General features: G+C 35.6%; 4 protein-coding genes and 1 long non-coding RNA gene across 5 annotated transcripts; 4 read left to right on the forward strand and 1 right to left on the reverse strand.

Annotated features, from left to right (window-relative positions):
• The first annotated feature begins 1,209 nt into the window (after positions 1-1,209).
• LOC9316262 (probable methyltransferase PMT16) lies at positions 1,210-4,165 on the forward strand. The gene is made up of 5 exons (XM_021029915.1): positions 1,210-1,998; positions 2,571-2,781; positions 2,855-3,155; positions 3,226-3,627; positions 3,711-4,165. Exons 1-5 carry the CDS (start codon positions 1,345-1,347, stop codon positions 4,036-4,038), a joined length of 1,896 nt encoding a protein of 631 aa, XP_020885574.1. The 5' UTR covers positions 1,210-1,344; the 3' UTR covers positions 4,039-4,165.
• Positions 4,166-9,315: 5,150 nt separating this feature from the next.
• LOC9318098 (E3 ubiquitin-protein ligase At1g63170) lies at positions 9,316-10,977 on the forward strand. Its single transcript, XM_002880151.2, has 5 exons — positions 9,316-10,048; positions 10,133-10,252; positions 10,328-10,460; positions 10,543-10,707; positions 10,801-10,977. Exons 1-5 carry the CDS (start codon positions 9,498-9,500, stop codon positions 10,975-10,977), a joined length of 1,146 nt encoding a protein of 381 aa, XP_002880197.1. The 5' UTR covers positions 9,316-9,497.
• Positions 10,978-11,521: 544 nt separating this feature from the next.
• Positions 11,522-12,972, reverse strand: LOC9316265 (BON1-associated protein 2). Its single transcript, XM_021029280.1, has 2 exons — positions 12,236-12,972; positions 11,522-11,845 (listed from the first exon to the last, which is right to left on the reverse strand). Exons 1-2 carry the CDS (start codon positions 12,813-12,815, stop codon positions 11,826-11,828), a joined length of 600 nt encoding a protein of 199 aa, XP_020884939.1. The 5' UTR covers positions 12,816-12,972; the 3' UTR covers positions 11,522-11,825.
• A 3,387-nt stretch (positions 12,973-16,359) lies between these two features.
• LOC9318099 (cell division protein FtsY homolog, chloroplastic) lies at positions 16,360-18,936 on the forward strand. Its single transcript, XM_021029596.1, has 11 exons — positions 16,360-16,757; positions 16,859-16,963; positions 17,035-17,108; positions 17,204-17,262; positions 17,375-17,412; positions 17,580-17,700; positions 17,796-17,864; positions 17,954-18,036; positions 18,151-18,219; positions 18,315-18,377; positions 18,473-18,936. The coding sequence occupies exons 1-11, from the start codon at positions 16,452-16,454 to the stop codon at positions 18,584-18,586; spliced, it is 1,101 nt and encodes a 366-aa protein (XP_020885255.1). The 5' UTR covers positions 16,360-16,451; the 3' UTR covers positions 18,587-18,936.
• A 608-nt stretch (positions 18,937-19,544) lies between these two features.
• On the forward strand, positions 19,545-20,301 carry LOC9316266. The gene is made up of 3 exons (XR_002332873.1): positions 19,545-19,599; positions 20,007-20,073; positions 20,164-20,301. It is a non-coding gene; the product is annotated as an uncharacterized LOC9316266 (long non-coding RNA).
• The last annotated feature ends 1,588 nt before the right edge of the window (positions 20,302-21,889 follow it).

Below are 21,889 nucleotides of genomic sequence, written 5' to 3' on the forward strand. Positions count from 1 at the left end.
ATATAAAAATCCTCGATATTTTTCTAATAAAATATCTTGAAAGTTGTTGATAGGCCATGCATGAATAAGAAGACTTTGGGATTTTGATACGGAAATTTCAGATTTAGTTTGATTTTTTTTTTTTACCTTTGTTCAATTTAGTTTTGGATTAAACTTTAAATTTAAATCATAAGAAAGCGACTATTTTTATTATTTTATTTTATTTTGTCAAAGGGGCATCGTTAAGATCTGTTATAATTTGGATAATCTTAACAACTTATCAGTAAGATCTGTTATAATTTTTATTTTTGTAAACTTGAGTAAGGTTCGATAAATCGCTTCGATTCCATTTGTTTCTAATGTTTCCAGTCCAATGCCATTTGTATTGTTTGGTTTGGTTTGGTGTAACTCGTGTAAGGTGCAGAATGATGGTTTTTACCAAAAAAAAAAAAAAAAAAAAGGTGCAGAATGATGTTTGGAATTCAATTGTTTATTAATTTAAAACAAATTACAAGTATTACAAACGCAAACCAAACTCTCACTGTGTTTTACGATTCCAATGTACATTGCTTCTTTGGGCTTTCTTCACAATCCCGCAAGGTTTAAACTTCCTCTGGCCCCCGAAAAAAGTTCATATTACATTCCCATAACTGGCGTATATACAGAGCAAAAGAGAATCTCAGTTGTGCTTTTTTGAATTAAAACGGTGTATGTATGTAAACCGGGAAACCATCAGAAAAGTGCTTCGGTTAAGCATTAAAATTGGATCATACCGGTGAAAAGTGCAATTGGGATTGCGTCTCTTTGCATCCAAAGGACCCAAACGGACCCCTCATCACCTATATATCAACCTTCACTCGCTTCATCGGAGCGTGGACTTTCACGTACGCAAATTCTTTAGTCAATTTACTTCCTTTTAGAAAAATGGTAATCACAAAATGTTAGTAAAAGATATATTTCTCATAATACAATCCATGAATATATCACAAAATCCTTAATTTTCCAAATTTTCTAGAAATAACAAATCTAATAATTCGATGAAAATGGAAAAGAATAATATTTTGAACAAAATAATTTCCCCATTGTTGCCTATGACTAGCTCGCACGTTTTAAGCCTAATCTCTCACGAACGATACATAAAAAAAAAAATCAACACATTGACCCTTTGACCTTAAAGCGCGTATCTAACACTCGCTTCTATTTTCTCTCATCCCTTTATATTACACCATCGAACCACTTCATATCAACCCTTGAAAACTTCACTAGTCACACATTCGATTCACTCATCGTTGTGTCTATATATAAAATATTTCAATTTGGTTTCTAAATAATTCTACCGTTGATTGATTTTTTTTTCTTTAAGAGATGAATTTATTTACAAGGATATCATCTCGGACTAAGAAGTCCAATCTTTACTACGTAACCCTAGTTGCGCTTCTCTGCATCGGTAGCTACCTTCTCGGTATTTGGCAAAACACGGCGGTGAATCCACGCGCCGCCTTCGATGATTCAGACGGTACACCGTGCGAGCAATTCACCAGACCGGATTCGACGAAAGATCTCGACTTCGACGCGCATCACAACATTCAAGATCCACCTCCGGTGACGGAAACCGCCGTTAATTTCCCGTCGTGCGGCGCCGAGTTGAGCGAGCACACGCCGTGCGAAGACGCGAAGCGATCGCTGATATTCGCGAGGGAGAGATTGGAGTATAGGCAAAGGCATTGTCCCGAGAGAGAAGAAATCTTGAAATGCAGAATTCCGGCGCCGTACGGTTACAAAACGCCGTTCCGGTGGCCGGAGAGTCGTGACGTGGCGTGGTTCGCTAATGTGCCTCACACGGAACTCACGGTTGAGAAAAAGAATCAGAATTGGGTCCGGTACGAGAATGATCGGTTTTGGTTCCCTGGTGGCGGTACGATGTTTCCACGTGGCGCTGATGCTTACATTGACGATATCGGACGGTTGATTGATCTCAGCGACGGCTCTATCCGTACAGCCATCGATACCGGTTGCGGGGTACGTTCAAATTCTCTTCACTCTGATTAAACCGAACCCCCCGGTTTGATTTGATTTTGCCTTTCTATCAAGAATGCATATTCGTTATCTTTATTTTTAAGCTTCAAATTAAAGGAAAAAAAAAAAAGATTTTCCCTCAATCGAATAATCTGTTGGGACGTTCATATATTAACTAACAAAATACTGTATATTCATGTATATCCATATCTAGTCACATCTAATCTAAATTCCATTTGATTAGTGTATTCTTATATATGTGAAAAATAATTAAATTTTGGAATTAGTGCATTTTGTAGATTTAATCTTAATTTTGCATATTCTTTTTTCAACATTTTTGGTTTCTGAGTGTGACCCACTAAGTCACCTAATCGTCTAATGTCACTGTTGACCTACTCATACTTTACCGTTAAACCTGTAAAGTTGAAAAAATAAACTAGTAGTTGTGAACAAAGAGTCAAAATGAAGAATATCTTTTCTTGTCTCTTAGTTTGACTTAATTTGTCAAAACAAGAATATCATATGCCTTTGAGTTTTGTTGGGATGTTCAATCAAATGTGTCTTTGGTTTTTCAGGTGGCTAGCTTCGGTGCATATCTTTTATCAAGAAACATTACAACGATGTCATTTGCACCAAGGGACACACACGAGGCTCAGGTCCAGTTTGCACTCGAGCGTGGCGTGCCGGCGATGATCGGAATCATGGCTACAATCCGCTTACCGTACCCTTCTAGAGCCTTTGACTTAGCACATTGCTCTCGTTGCCTTATCCCGTGGGGCCAAAACGGTTCGACTCTAAACCCTAAACAAGTACGAAATGACTCCCTTTTGAGTTCTAACACTTTGTGTGTGTGCTGCAGATGGGGCTTACTTGATGGAGGTGGATAGGGTTTTAAGACCAGGAGGGTATTGGATACTTTCTGGACCGCCGATAAATTGGCAGAAACGGTGGAAGGGATGGGAGCGGACGATGGATGATTTGAATGCAGAACAGACTCAGATCGAGCAGGTCGCGAGAAGCTTGTGTTGGAAGAAAGTTGTGCAGAGAGATGATCTTGCTATTTGGCAAAAACCCTATAACCACATTCACTGTAAGAAAACCAGACAGGTTTTGAAGAATCCGGAGTTTTGTCGTCGTGATCAAGATCCCGACATGGCCTGGTAATCAATCAGTTTCTATATCTAAGATTTAAAAATGTTAGAATTTGGCTATAAATTTCGAATGATTCAGGTATACGAAGATGGATTCTTGTTTGACACCATTACCTGAAGTTGATGACGCGGAGGATCTAAAGACAGTGGCCGGAGGGAAGGTAGAGAAGTGGCCGGCTAGGTTAAACGCAGTTCCTCCGAGAGTAAACAAAGGCGATCTCAAGGAGATCACACCTGCAGCTTTCTTGGAGAACACGAAACTGTGGAAACAGAGAGTTTCTTATTACAAGAAATTAGATTACCAGTTGGGTGAAACCGGGAGATACAGAAACTTAGTCGACATGAATGCTTACCTTGGTGGATTCGCGGCGGCTTTAGTCGATGATCCGGTCTGGGTCATGAACATTGTCCCGGTCGAGGCTAAGCTCAATACGCTCAGTGTAATTTACGAGCGTGGTCTAATCGGAACGTATCAAAACTGGTTAGTTTAAACCGAACTTAAACTAAACCAGAATTTTCTTGTGGAAAGTTATGATTTGATCCGGTTTTTCTCCTTTTTGTTAGGTGTGAAGCGATGTCGACGTATCCAAGAACGTATGATTTTATCCATGCTGACTCGGTTTTCACATTGTACCAAGGTAAATGTAAACCGGAGGAGATATTGTTGGAGATGGACCGGATTCTTAGACCGGGTGGTGGAGTGATTATAAGAGATGACGTGGACGTTTTGATCAAGGTTAAGGAATTAACCAAAGGATTGGAATGGGAAGGTAGAATTGCTGACCACGAGAAGGGTCCTCATGAAAGAGAGAAGATTTACTATGCGGTGAAACAATATTGGACCGTTCCTGCTCCTTATGAAGATAAAAACAATACTAGTGCTCTCTCCTGATTTTGCGTTTTCTTATTCTTTTTTTTTTCTTACAATGTTATGCTTTTTGTTTTGATTTTTGATTTTTTTACAACAATAAATTCTCATGATTGTTGTCACTATTTTTATCATATGAAATAAACAAAAATAAAACTCACTAGATCTATTAGTATACCTAATCGTATCATTATAAGACTTATTCAATACGTATACATACTTTTTAGACGGCTAAGAGCGTATCTCGTTCATCTACTATCTCGACGAAGGTAAGAAACTGCTTCACATACTCACATGTTGAAGCTTAATTAGCTAAACTAAAAAAATTGTTTGTTCAACAGATATGTGAATGCATGATTGCACATGGTGCTGCTCACTTTTTGAAAGGGAGGCTGTTTGATCAGGGTGATGCGTATACGGTACATGTGTGTGAAGTCTGTGGGCTCATCACCATTGCAAATATGAAGAAGAATTCTTTTGAATGCAGAGGTGGCAAGAACAGAATAGATATAAATATTGTCAGGTAAGTTTCCAAAGCATAAAACTGTTGTTCAAGTGGTTCATCTTCATCTTTAGCTCTTTCATGCTCGTTTTTCTGATGGCATATAATTTAAAACCTTCTCGGGTATACATTCCATATGCTTGCAAATTGCTCTTTCAAGAGCTTATCTTATGGCAATGGCAATTGCACCACGGATGCTTACTAAACACCTGAAATCGGCTAAAGGCAGACAGCGAGGAGCTTTGCACTCTGATTTTGTAGAAAATTGAACTTCCTTCTCTTTTGTTCGCATCTTTGTTACAAAACTAAATTTACAAATTTGTGTAATGTCTCTGTACTTCTTCTGAAAGCTAGTACATTCTATGATATATTTTCAAATCAATTCTTTAGTAAAAGTTCTGTCTCCTATAACTAGTAATTTATTCTCATGTGGCAACAACAAAATTTAACCTATGATAGTTTGGTGGAATAGAAGATTTACACGGTATAAATTTGGTGGTGAATCTGAGGAGTAAGGTGAGGGAATAATGAATTTAATTTATACATTTACACAAATTTACAACAAAATCTAACCTATGCTAATATAATTTTTTTTTGTTGAAAAATCATATAATTAATAACACATATATACATATATATATATATATAATACAATATATTTTTGACGCCATTAGTTACAAATGATACTTGTTAGTTGTTATGCTTGTTTGACACCATTACCTGAAGTTGATGACACGATCTACGAGTGTGGTTTAACTGGTAAGTTTAAACCGAACTTAAACTAAACCGGAATTTTCTTGTGAAAGAAAGACCTTAGAAAAGTAATTATTGCGTGTAAGTCGTTGAAAATTTAATTTTGTGTGTATCCTATTTATTTATTTTCTTTTAATTAGTGGGCCAATACCGAACCATCGAAACAACTTTATGGGCTAGAAGAAAACAAAAATTGTGGGCATGTTATAGTAACTTAACTACAGAATTTTCACATGAGGTAAATATCATATTCAGGTCCACAAGCAGGTCTTTGAACAATGATGATTTTGTTTCCATAATGTTGTTAATTACATCGTAATGTTATAGCTAAAAGAAAAATTTATAATTTGTTTCAATCACGTGGATCAATTAAATATTAAATCGATTACTTTCTCAAAGTTTTTGGTAAAAAAAATCAAATTAAAATTTAATATTTCAGTTTAGCCAAAACCTTTATGTTTTTAGTAAATTTTACGTAGAGTTTTAGTAAATTAAGATGTAGGTTTGGAGCAGATCAGCCGAAGTTGAGATAGTGATCACAAAATATAAATAAACAAATGAGTTAAACAATAGAACTATATCAGATTTGTGTGAGGTACATTAGTATTCATAACAAATATATAATTGTGACTTTATAAAAAAGATGTTAGGATTTGCAGAAAGTGAAATATTCAAATTGCAAATTAGAAGTTCACATCTTTGTGAAGAGAGAATGATGACGACCTAAAAAGCCTTTCTAAGATTACCATTTGAAAAAATATAAACACATTCCGAATTTTTCATGTCTTATGCATCATGATTAATACGCATGATTGGAAAATTTACCATAAAGTAAAAGAGCGATGATATTACATTAAAAGCTCAATCAAATAGGCTTTTTTAAAGGTTAGAACAATTCTGGTACAAACATATGTGTCATCCATAAAACATATTTAGAAAACTATTGGACAAGATACAAGCATCCAAAGATTTAAAAGCAGAACAGAACAAGTGATAAGCTCATGCTTAAGAAACAAAGTCAAAGTTTATCAGTGGTGTTGGTTTGATAAAACAGTATAACTCTGTTCCTAACTCTTTCTAATTATTAGCTTTTTTTTTTGGGCAAATCTAATTATTAGCTAACATTTAAACTTTCTCATGTAAACCATAATACAAAACAAAATAAAAAATAAAAATTCAAGTGAGTACTACTATAGACTTTCTTTTTTTTTTTTTTTTTTCCGGTGTATTTGGTTAACTCACAGCTTGGAAGAGGCCAAGGCGAAAATCTATGTTTGCAGCACAACCACTGACCATGGCTTTCAGGCAGTCATGACTGAAGAAGAATCAGAAATTGCTCTTTGATCGATTTTAAACCTCTCTCTATGTAGGGGCCATCAACGGGTGGAACTTTGGTAGGTCGCCTGGGTTTGCGTTTCCGCTGGGGTATCACGTATGCCCTTAAGAAAGTTCGCTTCAGTTCTCGCTTGTTGGTATTGAGCCATTGCCTTGTGACAGGGAGTGCATTGGAGTAGTATCTTGAGCCAAAATGAAATGGGAGACCGCCAAATGTTTTTCCATGAAGCTACAAGAGAGCCATCATCAGTTAGATTTCAAAACATGAAGCAAACGCTCTAGAAAGGATTGGCACATTCAAAAATCCAGAAATTTTGGAGCAATCGACACTAACTATTTTGCCATGTTTTCCTCTGTTTCTTAAATATATCAAATAAAATACTAATAAGCCCATAATGAAATGAAAACAAGAAGCCCAATACACAAATGTTTAGATGAAAAAACCAATTCAGGATCTTAAGTCATAACAATGTAAAATCGATTAAAAAAAAACGAAATTGTGTACCTGTGTGTGGTTATGTAGTAGGAGACCCACATGCTTGTTCACCTAAAGATAACAGATCATTTCACCATCAATAAACGAGCACCGATGGAAGTTTTTTTGAAACCAAAACAAAAATCAAATCTTTTTATAAATCCCTCCTTTAAAACGAAAAAAGTAGAAAGATGGAAATTTTTTGAGACCAAAACAAAGAAAAATCGAAGAGTCAAGTAACTAACCTTGTCAGCAAGAGTGATGTTTTTCTTCGCTGCTTGTCCAAAGATCCTAGCTAGATTGAGCATCAGCTACAATGAAGAACCTTTTTGTTTAAACACAAAAAAAAAAATACAACCTTGAACAACAAAGAAAAATCAAATGAGACAGGCCAGAAGGCCCATTAAACTAGATCCGAAATTAAACCGATGAATGTGTACTATTAAAACAGTCGAGGTAACAGAAAAGGAAAACAGTAAAAAAAAAAAAAAAGTAATAATTTGCCTCGTTTAAATTTGAACTAAATTTCCGATCTTCCAAAACTGATAAAATTTGACACAAAAATCAATCCCGTAATAATTTAATACTAGATTTGAACCCGCGGTACACCGCAGGACTATAATTTTTTTTAAAAAATCTAAATATAATTAGTTTTGTTTATTAATAGAGAGTATAATAAAATATTTCGACCTATTTTATAAATGTACCATCCATATATCTATATTAATAATTTTGAGTATATTAATTGTGTTTTAGGTTTAAATGGTATATCTATATATACACTTAAACGACATTTGGCTTTCTTCTTCTTCTTGCCTTAGTTTAGGAGAAAGATTTTTCTTGCGGTACACCGCGGAGCTATTATTTTTTTTTTAAAAAATTTCTCCTTAAACTTCCAAATCTAGATTTTACCCCGCGGTACACCGCGGGTCAATTTTTTTATAACTAAAAAATTATTTTGCAAAATTTTAAGTTGTATTTGTTTTGTTAATATTGTTTATTTTGTTTAGTGTTTCTGATTTTATAATTAAATTTTGATTTTAAATTCTAGGATTTCATCCATAGTATATTGTTTAATATTAATATTGATCTAAACCCGTTGCACCATATAACCCCGTCCCATAAAATTAAACATCATTTGTTATTTTTTTGAATAATATTTTTATCCACTACGGGGGTCAGGTTCATGCGGATAAGCCCGTAGAGAGTTGCGGGTTTGCGGATCGATCCGCCAAAAGAGAAGCTATCTTTTGAAACCCTTTGTTTTGTTTAGAGGTTTTAAGAAAATATCTAGGCCTGGGCATTCGGGTTTGGTTCTTTTTTTTTGGGTATCGGGTCTATTCGGGTAGGGGTCAAGACCCATTCGGGTATTCTAAAAATTCGGTTCGGGTTCGGGTCGGTTCGGGTATTTTAATAAAAAAGCAAAATACCCGAAAATAACCAAAAATACCCGGAATATTTTCGGGTTCGGGTCGGGTTTGGGTTTTTAACTCATATATACCCAAATCTAACCGAAATACCCGATTTCTCGAAAATACATTGGTTACTCTTTATCCAAATATAACCAAAAATATCTAAAATACCTAATATATTCTGTTTTATGATTGTAATTTTAGGTATTTTGGGTATTATAAAAATAAAAATAACTAATATTTTTAGGTGTATATTTGTATTCGGGTACATTCGGGTACATTCGGGTATTGGATTCGGTTCGGGTTCGGTTCGGGTAGGAGGTTAGGACCCATTCGGGTATTTTTAAAAATCGGGTTCGGGTTCGGTTCGGGTATTCGGTTCCGGGTATTTTGCCCAGGCCTAAAAATATCCCTAAAAAATAATTTTCATTATATGAAAAAAAGAAGTAGAAGAAATTGTAGTATCAACATTCCCGATTTTTACATCACTCTTTTTTTTTTTGTCATCTGGATTTATTATTTATTGCAAATTCTGAGAACTGTTACAATTAATTTTTTTTTTGCAGATAAAAATCAGAAGTTAACTAAGTCGAGATTTTTAAAAAGATTGTGTAGAGATTTTTTGTAAATTGTTGAGAACATATTTGATTTCAGAATCTTTACTTAAATAGATAAGGAAAGATTTTGTAGAGACTTTTGCTAAATATATGAGAAATAAATTTCAATTAAAAATCTTTACTTAAATAAAACAAATCTAAATAATTAATGCTCAACTTCAGGATTTATTTGCTAATTGTGATCCAAAAATGTATATATAGAAGCTTCGATTAGACGTTAATGGAGCTCACACACGACCTCTGTCGTTTTCACTATCCCATTCCCATGTAAAGAACCTCCGTCCTCCGGTTCAATTTTCCAGTGAAATTCAACAACCACGACCCTGTCAAATTTATTCGTCAAGATCCAATCCCTAATTTTGAATCGTGTTTGCTCCGTCACCGTAATAATGTATCCACCGCCGATTCATGTCTCCTCCTCTTCTTCTTCTCCGGCGACGGATGTCTCGTCGCCACTTCTCAATCGAAACCGGCGTGCTCTCTCCCGTTCTTCGCAACCGCTACGTGGCGCGGCGTCTCGGCTTCTTCGCCGAGCTAGCAGTCGCCGGATGATGCTCCGTGAGTCATCGGTTCGAGTCCGTGAGAACGCGGCTGAGCAGATTGAGGAGCGACAAAGTGAGTGGGCGTATTCGAAACCGGTTATAGTCTTAGATGTGCTCTGGAATCTAGCTTTTGTATTCGTCACAATTGCTATTCTAGGGTTTAGTTCTGATGAGAATCCTCATGTTCCTCTTAGATTCTGGATTATTGGGTATAATTTACAGTGTTTGTTCCATGTTGGATGTGTAATTGCTGAGTATCGTCGTCGTCATCGACGACAAAGTGATGATTTTCCAAACGAAGATTCTGTTTTGGGTTCAAGTTCCAGTCACGGATCTAGTGAAGATGAATCTGATGATTACGCCATTGTAGATGATTCTCAGATTGAACCTGGAACTAGGTAAAGCTTTATTCTTGCTTGATCCTTTTTTTATTCTCACAAGAACTGTTCTTTCATTGATGATTCAATTAATGTTCATTGTAGTCTTGCTAAGCACCTTGAATCAGCAAATGCAATCTTCTCGTTTGTTTGGTGGATCATTGGGTTTTATTGGGTCACTGCTGATTCTGAGGAACTCTCTCAAAGTTCGCCTCAACTCTACTGGTTTGTTTTCGAAAACTTTCTTATGTGTTGTTAGATGGATTCTTGTTTCATTTACTTTGTGTTACTGGTCTGCAGGCTCTGTGTTGCGTTTCTCGCCTTTGATGTTATCTTTGTCGTCCTTTGTGTTGCTGTCGCTTGTCTTATTGGTATCGCTGTTTGCTGCTGTTTGCCTTGCATCATTGCGGTTTTGTACGCTTTGGCAGATCGGGTAAGTCAAGACAAATATCCGTTTATTCAAGACCGGTGTTCAAGATAGATTGTGTTTACAGGGCTTTTTATTGATGTTTCAGGGAGGCGCATCGGATGAGGAGATAGAAAGGCTCCCGAAATTCAAATTTCTGACGGTAAGAAACTCAGAGAAAGTGAATGGTGAGATACGAGAAACTCATGGAGGGATAATGACTCAACTTGGTGTTGATTCTCCAACCGAGCGTGTGCTATCAAGCGATGAAGCTGTAAGTTAAACCCATCCCTGTCTGAAATCTAATCAATTATTCAAAGCTGGAGATGATCATTGGTACAAACAAATGAATCTTTCTCTCTTTCAGGAATGTTGCATTTGTCTCTGTGATTATGAAGATGGAACAGAGCTGAGAGAAATGTCATGTAGACACCACTTCCATGAAGCTTGCATAGACAAATGGCTACGTATTAACGCCACTTGCCCTCTCTGCAAATTCAACATTCTCAAAACCGGTGAACGAAGTGGCAACGATGCAGTATGATTATCGGTGATCTTTTGACTCTCTCTCTCTCCATTGTTAAAGTTTTAGCTTTAATATCGGTGTGGGAAACTTGAGACAACCGGATGGGGCTTGAGTTCTTTCTCTACTATTTTGTTGTATAAATGCTGTAAGTAGTTATATTACACTACTGTTATTACATGTTGAGGTTATTTTTCTGTAATAGTTTGAGGCTTTTTTTTTTTCCTTTTTCTTTTTTCAATAATAGTTTGAGGCTTTGCCGTGTGGTTTTGAGTCTTTGCAGGCTTTGCCGTGTGGTTTTGAGTCTTTGCACATTGTGAATGTAGACGCCCACATATGATTGAAGCAACGTTTTTATCACTTTACAAAACAGAATAAAGAATGCAACTTCTTAATTGATTAAAAAAATTATTGATAGTTTATTACAATTAGTTGTTTGGTTTGGTCATATAATACCAAGATATATAATTCACTTGAATTAAGTCTTGGTTTAAAAAAAAAGTAGGATAAAATTTTTTTGTTGTCGGATTAATTGGTAATTTGGTCATATAATAAAAACATTTGGTAAATAAAATTTGATTGTTTATTATTAGGATACTAAATTACGATGGTTTTTCAAGCACTATTTATCCACTTCTGGTACATTTTCATAATTCATTATTACATAAATATATCTTCTAGTTTCGAAAATAAACAAGACCAGAAAATGAGAAAAAGAAAGCTCAGATGCGCACCTATATCGTCTGTATATCAGACGTTTGTGATGAACCCAAATCCATCAATATGCGCAGTTTTCCTCATAACTTCGCGCCACCGGTGTCGATCCCAGCTTTCACCAAGATTACAGAAACACGGTCACCACCAGACGCCTAATTGTTTTTGTTTAAAGCTGAGAACAAAAATATATATAGTTAAAATATTGTAGTGGGAATGAGAGATTTTATATCTAATAATCTAATCTTATTTATTTCACAAAAAACAAAAAAATCTGATTGTTTCTATGTTGATTTAAATAACAAAATCGGAGTCGCAAGAAATAAACGATTGTTGAAGCTTTTAAGCATGAGTTAATTCATCAGAAGAACACTTCAAAGTGAAAGATGGATTTTATTTAATTATTCTTTTCATAGTACGTAAGTTTATCAGATTTCATGATAAATCAAACGTTTTGTTTTTTGGAAAAAAAGGCAAAAAAAATATCAAGATAAATCTGTGCATGCATATATATACGAGAAAAAAAGAAAACAAAAATAAAATTAAGACGGCCGTTGATACGCACACCAAACAGGAACTCCGGTGACAACACGACCGCCGCCATAACCAGCAGTCGAAGCCATTGATGAAGATGTCCTCGGTCTCCACATTTGATTATTCGACGCCGTGGTAGCTTGCCAAGAACACGCAGCATAATCCACCGGAGCCACAGCAAACGACGACGATTTATCATTACCGTCAGGTTTCACCATGATAGACACATTGACGATTCCACATTTGTCACCGTACTCATCTCTCAACCTGTAACTCAAGAAATTCAAATGCCCTTGTGGAGCAAAACCTCCGATGAAATCCGTCACCGGAATCTTGGCGTAACCAACATTTTTGTCACTCCCGCTACTTGTGCGATAATAAACCTCAATGGAGATAAACCTTACACTTGCGTTTATTGGCATCTCCATATCGAATTTATCTTTCCAAATTGGGTAACTCCCTCCTAATTCGTCCAATTTGGAAGCCCAAGATTTCTCATCGATTCTCACTACGCTGTATGTTTTCTTCTTCAATGGTTTTCGATCTACCTTGAGTCCTTCCGCTGAGATTACCTCAATCTCCAGTGATCGTTTCACTGTTGAATACGACATGGTGTGTTTGTATGTTTCTGTGAGTATGTATAAGTCTAATCCTCTTTGCAGGAGATTCCTTATTGTTTTGTGTCGTGAGCTTTGTTGGACAAGATGAGTTTGTACTTTATAGCTTAGCTAAATTGACCGACGAACACCCTCCCTTTTTTCGTAGTTGTTTCCACTCACTTTCTATCTTTTTATGTTCTATCTTTTTTTCTGGGAAAGTGTCAAAAAAAAAAATTATTTTCTGACATTTTTTTTGGTTTAAATGTTATTTTTCTCACACTAGACCGTTGTACAATTTTAAATTAATTTATCCTATAATGGGTATATATTCTTTTCTTTTCCTCGTAACAGGCCGATCGAGTATATATTTTTATTCTGAATTTGATTTATACAGAAAATATTGTTACAATATTGTTCCATGCTTTTCTCAGGGGATGATGGAATAAATTAGATATGTTTTTAAAATAGATAGGAATAATGCGTGGTCGATCGGATGGTTCCTGGATGCTTTGGCCGGTGGCATGATCAACGGTGGCGTGCCGCGTGACTACATAGATGCCTGTTATTAATTTGCTTTGATGACGACATCACTACATAATTTACTTAATTTCCATTACGTCAGAAATATTAATGGTTTATTCAGTAGCATTAATTTTCCAAAGAATAGACACGTCTCCACTACAAAAGACCTCTACAAATTCGAATTTGTTTTGTTCAAATACTTTGGTTTTCCAAAATAGGATAGGAAAAATAAAGCCTCAGGCCGTAGAAATTTCACGGATGTCTTTTTTTTTTTGGTCATCAAATTAGTTTTGTCAACAAGTGCAATTTAGAAACTTTTTCTTCTTGTATATTATAATAGGCATTCACGAAATCAGAAACTTAGTTAGAAGAAAATTATGAAACTAGTAACTTAATCTTTTGGGGAAGAGTCAATGGAGTCGCTGATACGGCACGTGTCGTACACAAGCGAATAAATTGACTTGTTTCTTATTCCTGTTTTTTAAGGAAACTGGGGCGAGAATTCGAACGAAGTTTCAGGTATTTCTTGGTTCATTCTGGCCAAACGACGTCGGGACGCGTTTTTTTGTTTGTTTTGTTTTAAGCACCAATAAAATAATCGACTAATTTCAATGGCCGGTTAATAATTTCAATAACAATTTCATCACAGAATTTAACAGACTATATAGAAACTAATCTCGTAAATATTCTTCACTTTCGAGACTAATGTAACTAAGTGCTCTTATAATATAATGATTGAAACGTTTAGAGAGCAATTAAACCCTCTCGTTGACACGAAAAGCTGCAATGTCTGTTGGCTTTGCACGAAGAACAACTTACCGTCCGAGAACACACTAGAGCCGCTTTCTCACATTTGCGTATATATAAATGATCGATCATTTCTTTTGACGTAGCAGCTGTTAATATATTAATACAAATTGGCATTGGCATTGTAGTCGTAGTTACGTGATTGTAGGTAATATCTGGGAAAGGTAAAAACTAAAAACAGGTCTTGAAAATCTTGGCCAACAAACACATGCATGCCTGCCTATACATTGTACGTAATACCTATGTCAGCATCGTGTCGTGAGCTAAATTAATTAGCTGTGGAAATAATCATATATGTAACAAAAGTTTTAAACTGCCACGATGTTATCGTCCACTCTTTAATGTATTTTTTGCGAGATATGAATATTATCATATGACCCAAGATGACCGTTTGGGACTAGCTTGCAGTGATGAATAAAATCATTACAGACTGTTTCTGGAAATTTGTTGTTTTTTGCCTCGTTATTGCACGGCACATGGATTAGGCACGCATATCAACTATATCGTACTTTTTCTACATTGTTGTCGTGTTGACTTGATAAAAGTATATATATATATATAGTCAATCTAGGTCAATATCTACTAGTTATTTCTTATACCATTTTTGGTGGATAGCGGGAATGAAACAGCTAATTGTAACTTACAAGGTATGGTTTACGAATATTAATTGTAAGTGTGGTTTTTGAAAATGCCAATTCAAATTCAAATAACCGCACCATGTAGGAGTTACATACTAGTCGATTTATATATTATCATTAAAGATAAAGTTAAAAATCTATAAATTTTGACCGAATAATATAAAAATACGCATAGTCACCAAATATTTTTCGCTGCTTAATAATAAGAAGATAGAATTTAAAAATGGCGACCAAAAGCAAAAATAATAAGAAAATATATATAAGCAAATAGTTAATATTCAATCAGATTCGAAATATATAATCTGCCATTTTTTCTGCTAAGCATAATCTGCCATTTTTTCTTTTGTAATCAGAGAGAGACTGTCAAACCAAAATCTAAACTAATTTACAAGATATGTGTAAATTGTAAAGTCATGTCTATACCACTGAATTAGAGATCAATTGATGGAAAAACTCAATCCACATTGTCAATTATGTGGAAAAAAGATTGTGTTTTATTTATAATTTCTTTCTGGAACACATATATATGTACGATATAGCTGTGATAGTACATGCATATTTAATTTCAAGTACTCGCGAAAGAAAACAGAGCAGCAAATAGTCTTTGCAACATTTTCCACATATGATCTAATCCTTCATGACATCGTTTTGCTTATGTCACATTTATGACGTTTGTATGTATATATGTGTTCGGCTGTTGCCTGTTGGTGTAACAAATAAACGACAAGTAACGCCAAACATAAGAGAAAAAAGTTAAGTTAAACCTAAAGACTGCTTATTTTATCGTAACTTCTCACTTTTGGTCGTCCTCGGCAACACAGAATTTTTTTTTTTTTTTTCGAAAAAAGTCCTCAGCAACAAATTTGGAGTATATATAATTCAAAGTAGGCGAACTCCTATAAATTGTTTGCAAAAAAAAAAAGCAACAACAAAGTATAAATTGTCAAAAGTAGTATTCTCCCCAAGTTTCCACAACTGCACTTTGAGTTAAATTGGATCACGTGTGAAGAAGTTGTTGGACTTTGTTTACATGCTTTGCATCGATCGAGTCTTAAATTAAAGTGGTTCTATGGACATTTGATAAAATAAACGGGAAATAGAGGCAAAAGAAAAAGAAATCAAAGATAGGATCGTGGTGTACTCGATCGTCTAAGTATTAATCTTATGATTTCGTTCTCTTATATCATGTTTGCTCAAGTTGACATACCATTCAACATGGTATAGCTAATTAACAAGTTTTGGATGTGCTTCCTATCAAGGTTTCGGTGTAAGCTTAATAGGGGTTAAAATTTCAATCTCTTTGAAAATCGGTTTAAGTAAGATACATTTTAGTAGTAGTAGACTGTACAAAACACATATTTGAAAGAGAAATTAGTATAAACAGATGATAACTATTTTCTGTCACAAGATGTTTATTATTAATCAAGATTTTCCGGCTTGTGAACTTTTGTTTTGTAAGATCAAGTTCAAACACTAAAAAATTTCTTTGTGTAAGATAACGATTTCCTTAAGTTCCATCATTTTTCGAAAAATCACAAAATGGGCTAATTAAATCAAATCAGTCGGTCAGTCAGTACCAAAATACATTATTGGGAAACAAATAAAACGTAAAACGCAGCGTTTTGAAAAGCATTATATCCACTAACTTAACTAACACAGTTTTCTCTGCGAGGCAGCAGCCATGGCAACTTCTTCTGCTCACCTCTCGTTTCTCGCCGGACGTATATCTCCGTTCTCCTCCGAACGGATCGGGTTATTCCCACTTAGAGGTGAATTTCGTCCACCAATGACCCGGTTCCGGTGCTCGGCCGGACCGAGCGGATTCTTCACGCGTCTCGGTCGGTTGATTAAAGAGAAGGCCAAAAGCGACGTGGAGAAGGTTTTCTCCGGATTCTCTAAGACTAGGGAAAATCTAGCAGTCATCGACGAGCTCTTGCTCTTCTGGAATCTGTCTGAAACAGACCGAGTTCTCGATGAATTGGAAGAGGTTTTTTCAACTCTCTTAATTCGAATTAATTGTCGATTCTCTTGGTTTCAGATGCAAATGGAGTCTTCCTGAAATCTAATTGTGAAAACTTTCAATTGCAGGCGCTTTTGGTTTCTGATTTTGGACCCAAGATTACTGTTAGAATTGTTGAGAGGCTAAGAGAGGATATCATGTCAGGGAAACTCAAATCAGGAAGCGAGATTAAGGTACATCAGTACATGTAAGGAATTAGGCTCCATACTTTATAGATACTTGATCCGAAATGTGAATGGTGTAGGATGCATTGAAGGGAAGTGTGTTGGAGATGCTCGCTAAGAAAAACACCAAGACAGAGCTTCAATTGGGTTTTAGGTTCTCTTCTTTTTGCTCTGTTACTTGTTATTCTGTTGAATTGTAGTTATGAAAGATTGTGGTTTTAATTCTGGTTATGTGTTATGGTGTATCAGGAAACCAGCTGTGATAATGATTGTTGGAGTCAACGGAGGTGGGAAGACGACATCTCTTGGTAAGGCAATAGGCATTAATTGTTCAGAGTGGCAACTCAAAAGACTAGCTTGGTTTGCATTGGGTTAGCCGCAGAAAGATCTTATGTGTAAGAGTTGGCTTTTGTTTTTCAGGAAAGTTGGCTCATAGATTGAAGAATGAAGGAACTAAGGTACACCTTTCGTGTTTGATATCAATGTCGACCCTTTTTGTTGTTCTCTTGAGATTTGGAAGGGATATTAGAGAACGTAATAGGTGATGCGAAATTTTGCCAGGATAGGTAGAAATAGAATTGAGTATCAGTATGTTCATCAGCAATCCTGCGATGATTTGTCATAGGTATTAATGGCAGCAGGTGATACATTTAGAGCAGCAGCAAGTGACCAGTTAGAGATATGGGCAGAGAGGACTGGGTGTGAGATTGTTGTGGCCGAAGGAGAGAAGGCTAAAGCAGCAACAGGTAAAACCAATGCGTTCTTATTTTGGCTTGCCAGTATCAGTGTTGGGTGCAACTTGAGCTCGCTATCTAAACATTTTCTTTCTGTTTCTGAATAGTTCTCTCAAAGGCTGTTAAAAGGGGGAAGGAGGAAGGCTATGATGTTGTACTTTGTGACACATCTGGACGTAAGCATACAAGAGTTTGCTAGCTGACTTAAGAACATGCTTATGTACTGTTTGTACTGATCTGAGGAACATACACCTCTTTATGTAAGGTCTCCATACTAATTACAGTTTGATGGAGGAGTTGATTGCGTGCAAAAAAGCAGTGGGCAAGATTGTCTCTGGTGCACCTAATGTGAGTGAGCCTTTTTACTTATCCCATTGTGTTATCTTGCTTGTGTTATTACATTCTGGCCATCTCCAATTTTGATCATGCGCTAGCTAAAAATAATATTCACGGAATTGTTAGGAGATCCTACTTGTCCTTGATGGAAACACTGGTTTGAACATGCTTCCGCAAGCTAGAGAATTCAACGAGGTACCATACGAAACCACCTAAACCTAGTGTTTCTGGCTCCCAAAACTAGAAATTCTTTGTAAAATCTTGAGATTTCTGGGTCACATTTTTATCAGGTTGTTGGTATTACCGGTTTGATATTGACGAAACTAGATGGCTCTGCTAGAGGAGGTTGTGTGGTAAATACCCCCATAAAGTTTTGGTCTCATTTCTCACCTAAAGCTCTTATTTTCCATTAGCTCTGTCTTTGAAACTGGTTCTCCATGTCTTGCAGGTCAGTGTGGTTGAGGAATTGGGCATTCCCGTAAAGTTTATCGGAGTAGGAGAAGCTGTAGAAGATCTCCAACCTTTTGATCCGGAGGCTTTTGTGAATGCTATATTCTCCTAAACCATAAAACCTCGTCTTTTTGAAAAAGCTATCATCTTCAACAGGCCAGAGCCAAGTGGAAACATTCCCAGTGTTTTCGCCGGAGATGCAGATGGAAGCATTCCTTAGAGTTTCTTGGAGATCTTAGGTCGTCAAGCTTTCTGCAAGGGATGCAAGATTTGATTTTTAATGATGTGACAAAGCTCGTTGGCACAGTGAGAGTGATGACTTACACAAGAATGTAACGAGTCAGAGAAACTGCTTCTATCTCACAACTATTTTGTATATTGTTAATGTTGTATTGATTTTGAAGGAATCAGCAAAGATTAATAAGAGAACATTGTGGGAGCAGGAGCAAAAATTGAATGGCACATGAACGAAACAATGGCTAGAAAGCCACTTTCCCCGAATAAAAAAGCTAGAATGCCACTTTCTTGTTTGTAATTTCTTTTAATATTTTTTTTAAATCAAAAGTGATGGAAATGTCCAAAAAACTTTTAAGAAAATTAGTAATTACAGATCCAACCAAGACAATCCGACCCAAATTCAATAATCCACGACTTGCAAGAAAGATCCAAGAATATACGTAGACCTTTAAGTTGAAGAAAATTGAAAAATACAGATCCACCGAAACTGATGTTTTGGTAGCTTACGCTGTAGAAAACGAAATCGAATCTGTGATGATGAAGATGAAGCAGACAGTTTCATCGAACTCAGAAGCACAGAGTTACAACGAATCACCACACTCTCCTCTTCGATTTCTTCTCCGTTATCAGATGCTAGAGATTTACCGGAGAGCCATTACGTTTCTCCTGAGAAATCTCCGTTCAAAATCGAGAATCCCAAGTCAACGATCGTACGATGGTAACAAGTTCACGCATTTTTTGCTCTTTATTCTCTGATCTCGCCGCCTCCTCCTCAGTTTCCGCCGCCGCGACATCAGAGGACTGCGCGAATTCCGATGAATTCGTCTTAGGATAAAGTCTCTGTCGTCCTTTGTAGTGCACAATGTGGTCTTTGACATATGGATCAAGGTGCGTTATACGCGTTTAATTTCTGAACCATTTATGGAACTAAGTGAAGCTCGTTTGATGTTCACTCATTGCATATTTGTTGCAGGGAGATAGTTGTCTTATAATTACTTATGGTGATCAAACTATAAGTTGTACTCAAAGATTTTTGATTTACTTGTTTGTGAGGACATAATGGTGACACTGACATTCTTATACGCTGGAATACAAATTAAAGTGTGAGATGTAGATGAGAATAAGTCTACTGGAGTTCTTATAGGACATGCAGGAATTGTAAAATCAATGTGTTCACATTCAATGGATTCTGGTTCATGTCGAGCATACATATGTTCCTTTTTAACTTATTTGTGTTTTTAGTCAAGAGGGCTCTAACTTTTGTTGCTTACAAATCTTCTTGTATCTGGTTCAAGATGGATGTTTTGCGTTGTTGGATTTAATATGTAAAAGTAGCTCTCACAAAGAGGAATTTTGTATCAAGTAAGTCTTTAAACTTGATTGTGATGATCTTTTTTTTTGTCTTTTCACTTCTTTATAACCATCTTGATAGTTGTTTTGGTCTTCACTCAGCTCTATTGGGATGGTTAAAGGATCTCATCAATCTCCTCTTTCAAAACGAATCAGACGTCGCAAGGTTTTACCTCCTTCTTAGTCCTAACTCTTCAATTCTAGTATTATATCCTATCTTATCTGCTAATGGTTCGTGTTTCCAAGCTGCTTCATCAAGCATTACCTTTATTTGAAGGATGAGATCATAATTGCCACTGCTGGAGCACCAGATAAGCCTTTGTGCTTTACTCTGACATTGCTTTGATCTATAGGATAAAATGAAAAAGTTTTGATTTCTTGACTTCCAAAGTAAAATGAACAAGTTTTGAGTTTTCAAGAAACCAGATTGGTGATTATTTTTGTATTTTGTCCTTGTTTATTTGTATAGGCACTTCCATATATTCGTTGTATTGGGGAATCTTAGCCAATAACGAAAGAAAGAGCTTACTTTGAAGCAACAACTTTGAGAAAGCATGGAAATTTATCTACTTTGGAGCTATAATGAGCAGAAGATTAAATAGTTGCAGCAGAGACTGAAAGATTGCGGATTTGTTTGATTGTAAACAATAGAATCATATGGTGAAAGTGAAGTTTTATGTACAACTAGATCACTTAGGTCCAACTGGGACAATTTTGGTATAACTTGAACTATTTGGTGCAACTGCACTATTTGATTGTTTAGATAGTTTTTTTGTTTTTGGTGCAAATGACCTTTTGTTTGTGTATGGTAAAGTGGATCTTTTGTTTATGTTAGTCGTTGGTTTGCTTTTGGAGTCAATCATGTCCGACTCTCATGGAGTCTAGATAGTGGAGTTGTGGAATTGAGTCAGTTATTGTAGTGGAGTCTGTTCCTATTTTTAAGCTTGTGTCTGTTGTTTCATTTGAGTCCTTGTAAGGCTATTTAAAGCCATCTTTTTTAGGTATGGTAAAGTGGATTTTTTTTATGTACTATGGTGGTATTTTGGTATATTTAGGTACAACTACGTATAGGTACAACTGGTATATTTAGGTACAACTACGTATAGGTACAACTGGTATATTTAGGTACAAGTACAAGGTCCTTTCGAGTTTTTTTAAAAATAACAAATTAGTTAAAATTGATATTAAAATGAATTTAAATATGACTGACGTGAAAAAAAAATAAAAATAGACCTTTGGCGGCGGGATATTAATTTGAAAATTATCTGTATTTTGTTGTGTTGTGGATTAAGAACATATGACTTCATGTTATTGTAAACCAAAAAAATATTTAGATTATATTTATGTTCAATTAGTTTTGTAGGTACAACTGGTCTATTTAGGTACAACTACGTGTATGAGTTACTTATAAAAAAGTACAACTAGATCATTTAGGTACAACTGAGACAATTAAAAATAACCTTTTAAAAAATAAAAAGTTAATTAAAATTGGTATTAAATAAATTTAAACGAAGTAAAAAAAAAAAAATTAAAGATGACGTAAGCATGTTTTTTGGCGGCGGAATATTAATTTTAAATCATCACGTGTGGTAAGGTGAGCCAAAGACAGCATGATATTAATAAAAAATTGTTTTGTTTTAAACATAGTTGTACCTAGTTGTCCAGTTGTACTGTCATATTCATAGTTGAACTTTTGCGATTTTTGTGTATTTCCAGTTGGACTTAAATGAAAATTAGTAATTTCTAGTTGGACACATGATGTTACACTATTAATTATCGTTTAAGAGGTTTTCAGAATACAATGTTCAGAAAAACTTGGATTTCACCT

Source organism: Arabidopsis lyrata, assembly GCF_000004255.2.
Source record: "Arabidopsis lyrata subsp. lyrata unplaced genomic scaffold ARALYscaffold_4, whole genome shotgun sequence".
NCBI lineage: Eukaryota > Viridiplantae > Streptophyta > Magnoliopsida > Brassicales > Brassicaceae > Arabidopsis > Arabidopsis lyrata.

Excerpts from the sequence above, each read along its gene's own strand:
- LOC9318098 (XM_002880151.2), top strand. The coding sequence starts at position 9,498 with ATGTATCCACCGCCGATTCATGTCTCCTCCTCTTCTTCTTCTCCGGCG. Across the intron at positions 10,049-10,132 it reads CAGATTGAACCTGGAACTAG|TCTTGCTAAGCACCTTGAAT; the intron begins GTAAAGCTTTAT and ends TGTTCATTGTAG. Across the intron at positions 10,708-10,800 it reads TGCTATCAAGCGATGAAGCT|GAATGTTGCATTTGTCTCTG; the intron begins GTAAGTTAAACC and ends TCTCTCTTTCAG.
- LOC9318099 (XM_021029596.1), top strand. The coding sequence starts at position 16,452 with ATGGCAACTTCTTCTGCTCACCTCTCGTTTCTCGCCGGACGTATATCT. Across the intron at positions 17,865-17,953 it reads ACTTTGTGACACATCTGGAC|GTCTCCATACTAATTACAGT; the intron begins GTAAGCATACAA and ends TCTTTATGTAAG. Across the intron at positions 18,378-18,472 it reads CTGCTAGAGGAGGTTGTGTG|GTCAGTGTGGTTGAGGAATT; the intron begins GTAAATACCCCC and ends CATGTCTTGCAG.
- LOC9316265 (XM_021029280.1), bottom strand. The coding sequence starts at position 12,815 with ATGTCGTATTCAACAGTGAAACGATCACTGGAGATTGAGGTAATCTCA. Across the intron at positions 11,846-12,235 it reads CACCGGAGTTCCTGTTTGGT|CTTTAAACAAAAACAATTAG; the intron begins GTGCGTATCAAC and ends TTTTGTTCTCAG.
- LOC9316262 (XM_021029915.1), top strand. The coding sequence starts at position 1,345 with ATGAATTTATTTACAAGGATATCATCTCGGACTAAGAAGTCCAATCTT. Across the intron at positions 2,782-2,854 it reads TATCCCGTGGGGCCAAAACG|ATGGGGCTTACTTGATGGAG; the intron begins GTTCGACTCTAA and ends TGTGTGCTGCAG. Across the intron at positions 3,628-3,710 it reads ATCGGAACGTATCAAAACTG|GTGTGAAGCGATGTCGACGT; the intron begins GTTAGTTTAAAC and ends CCTTTTTGTTAG.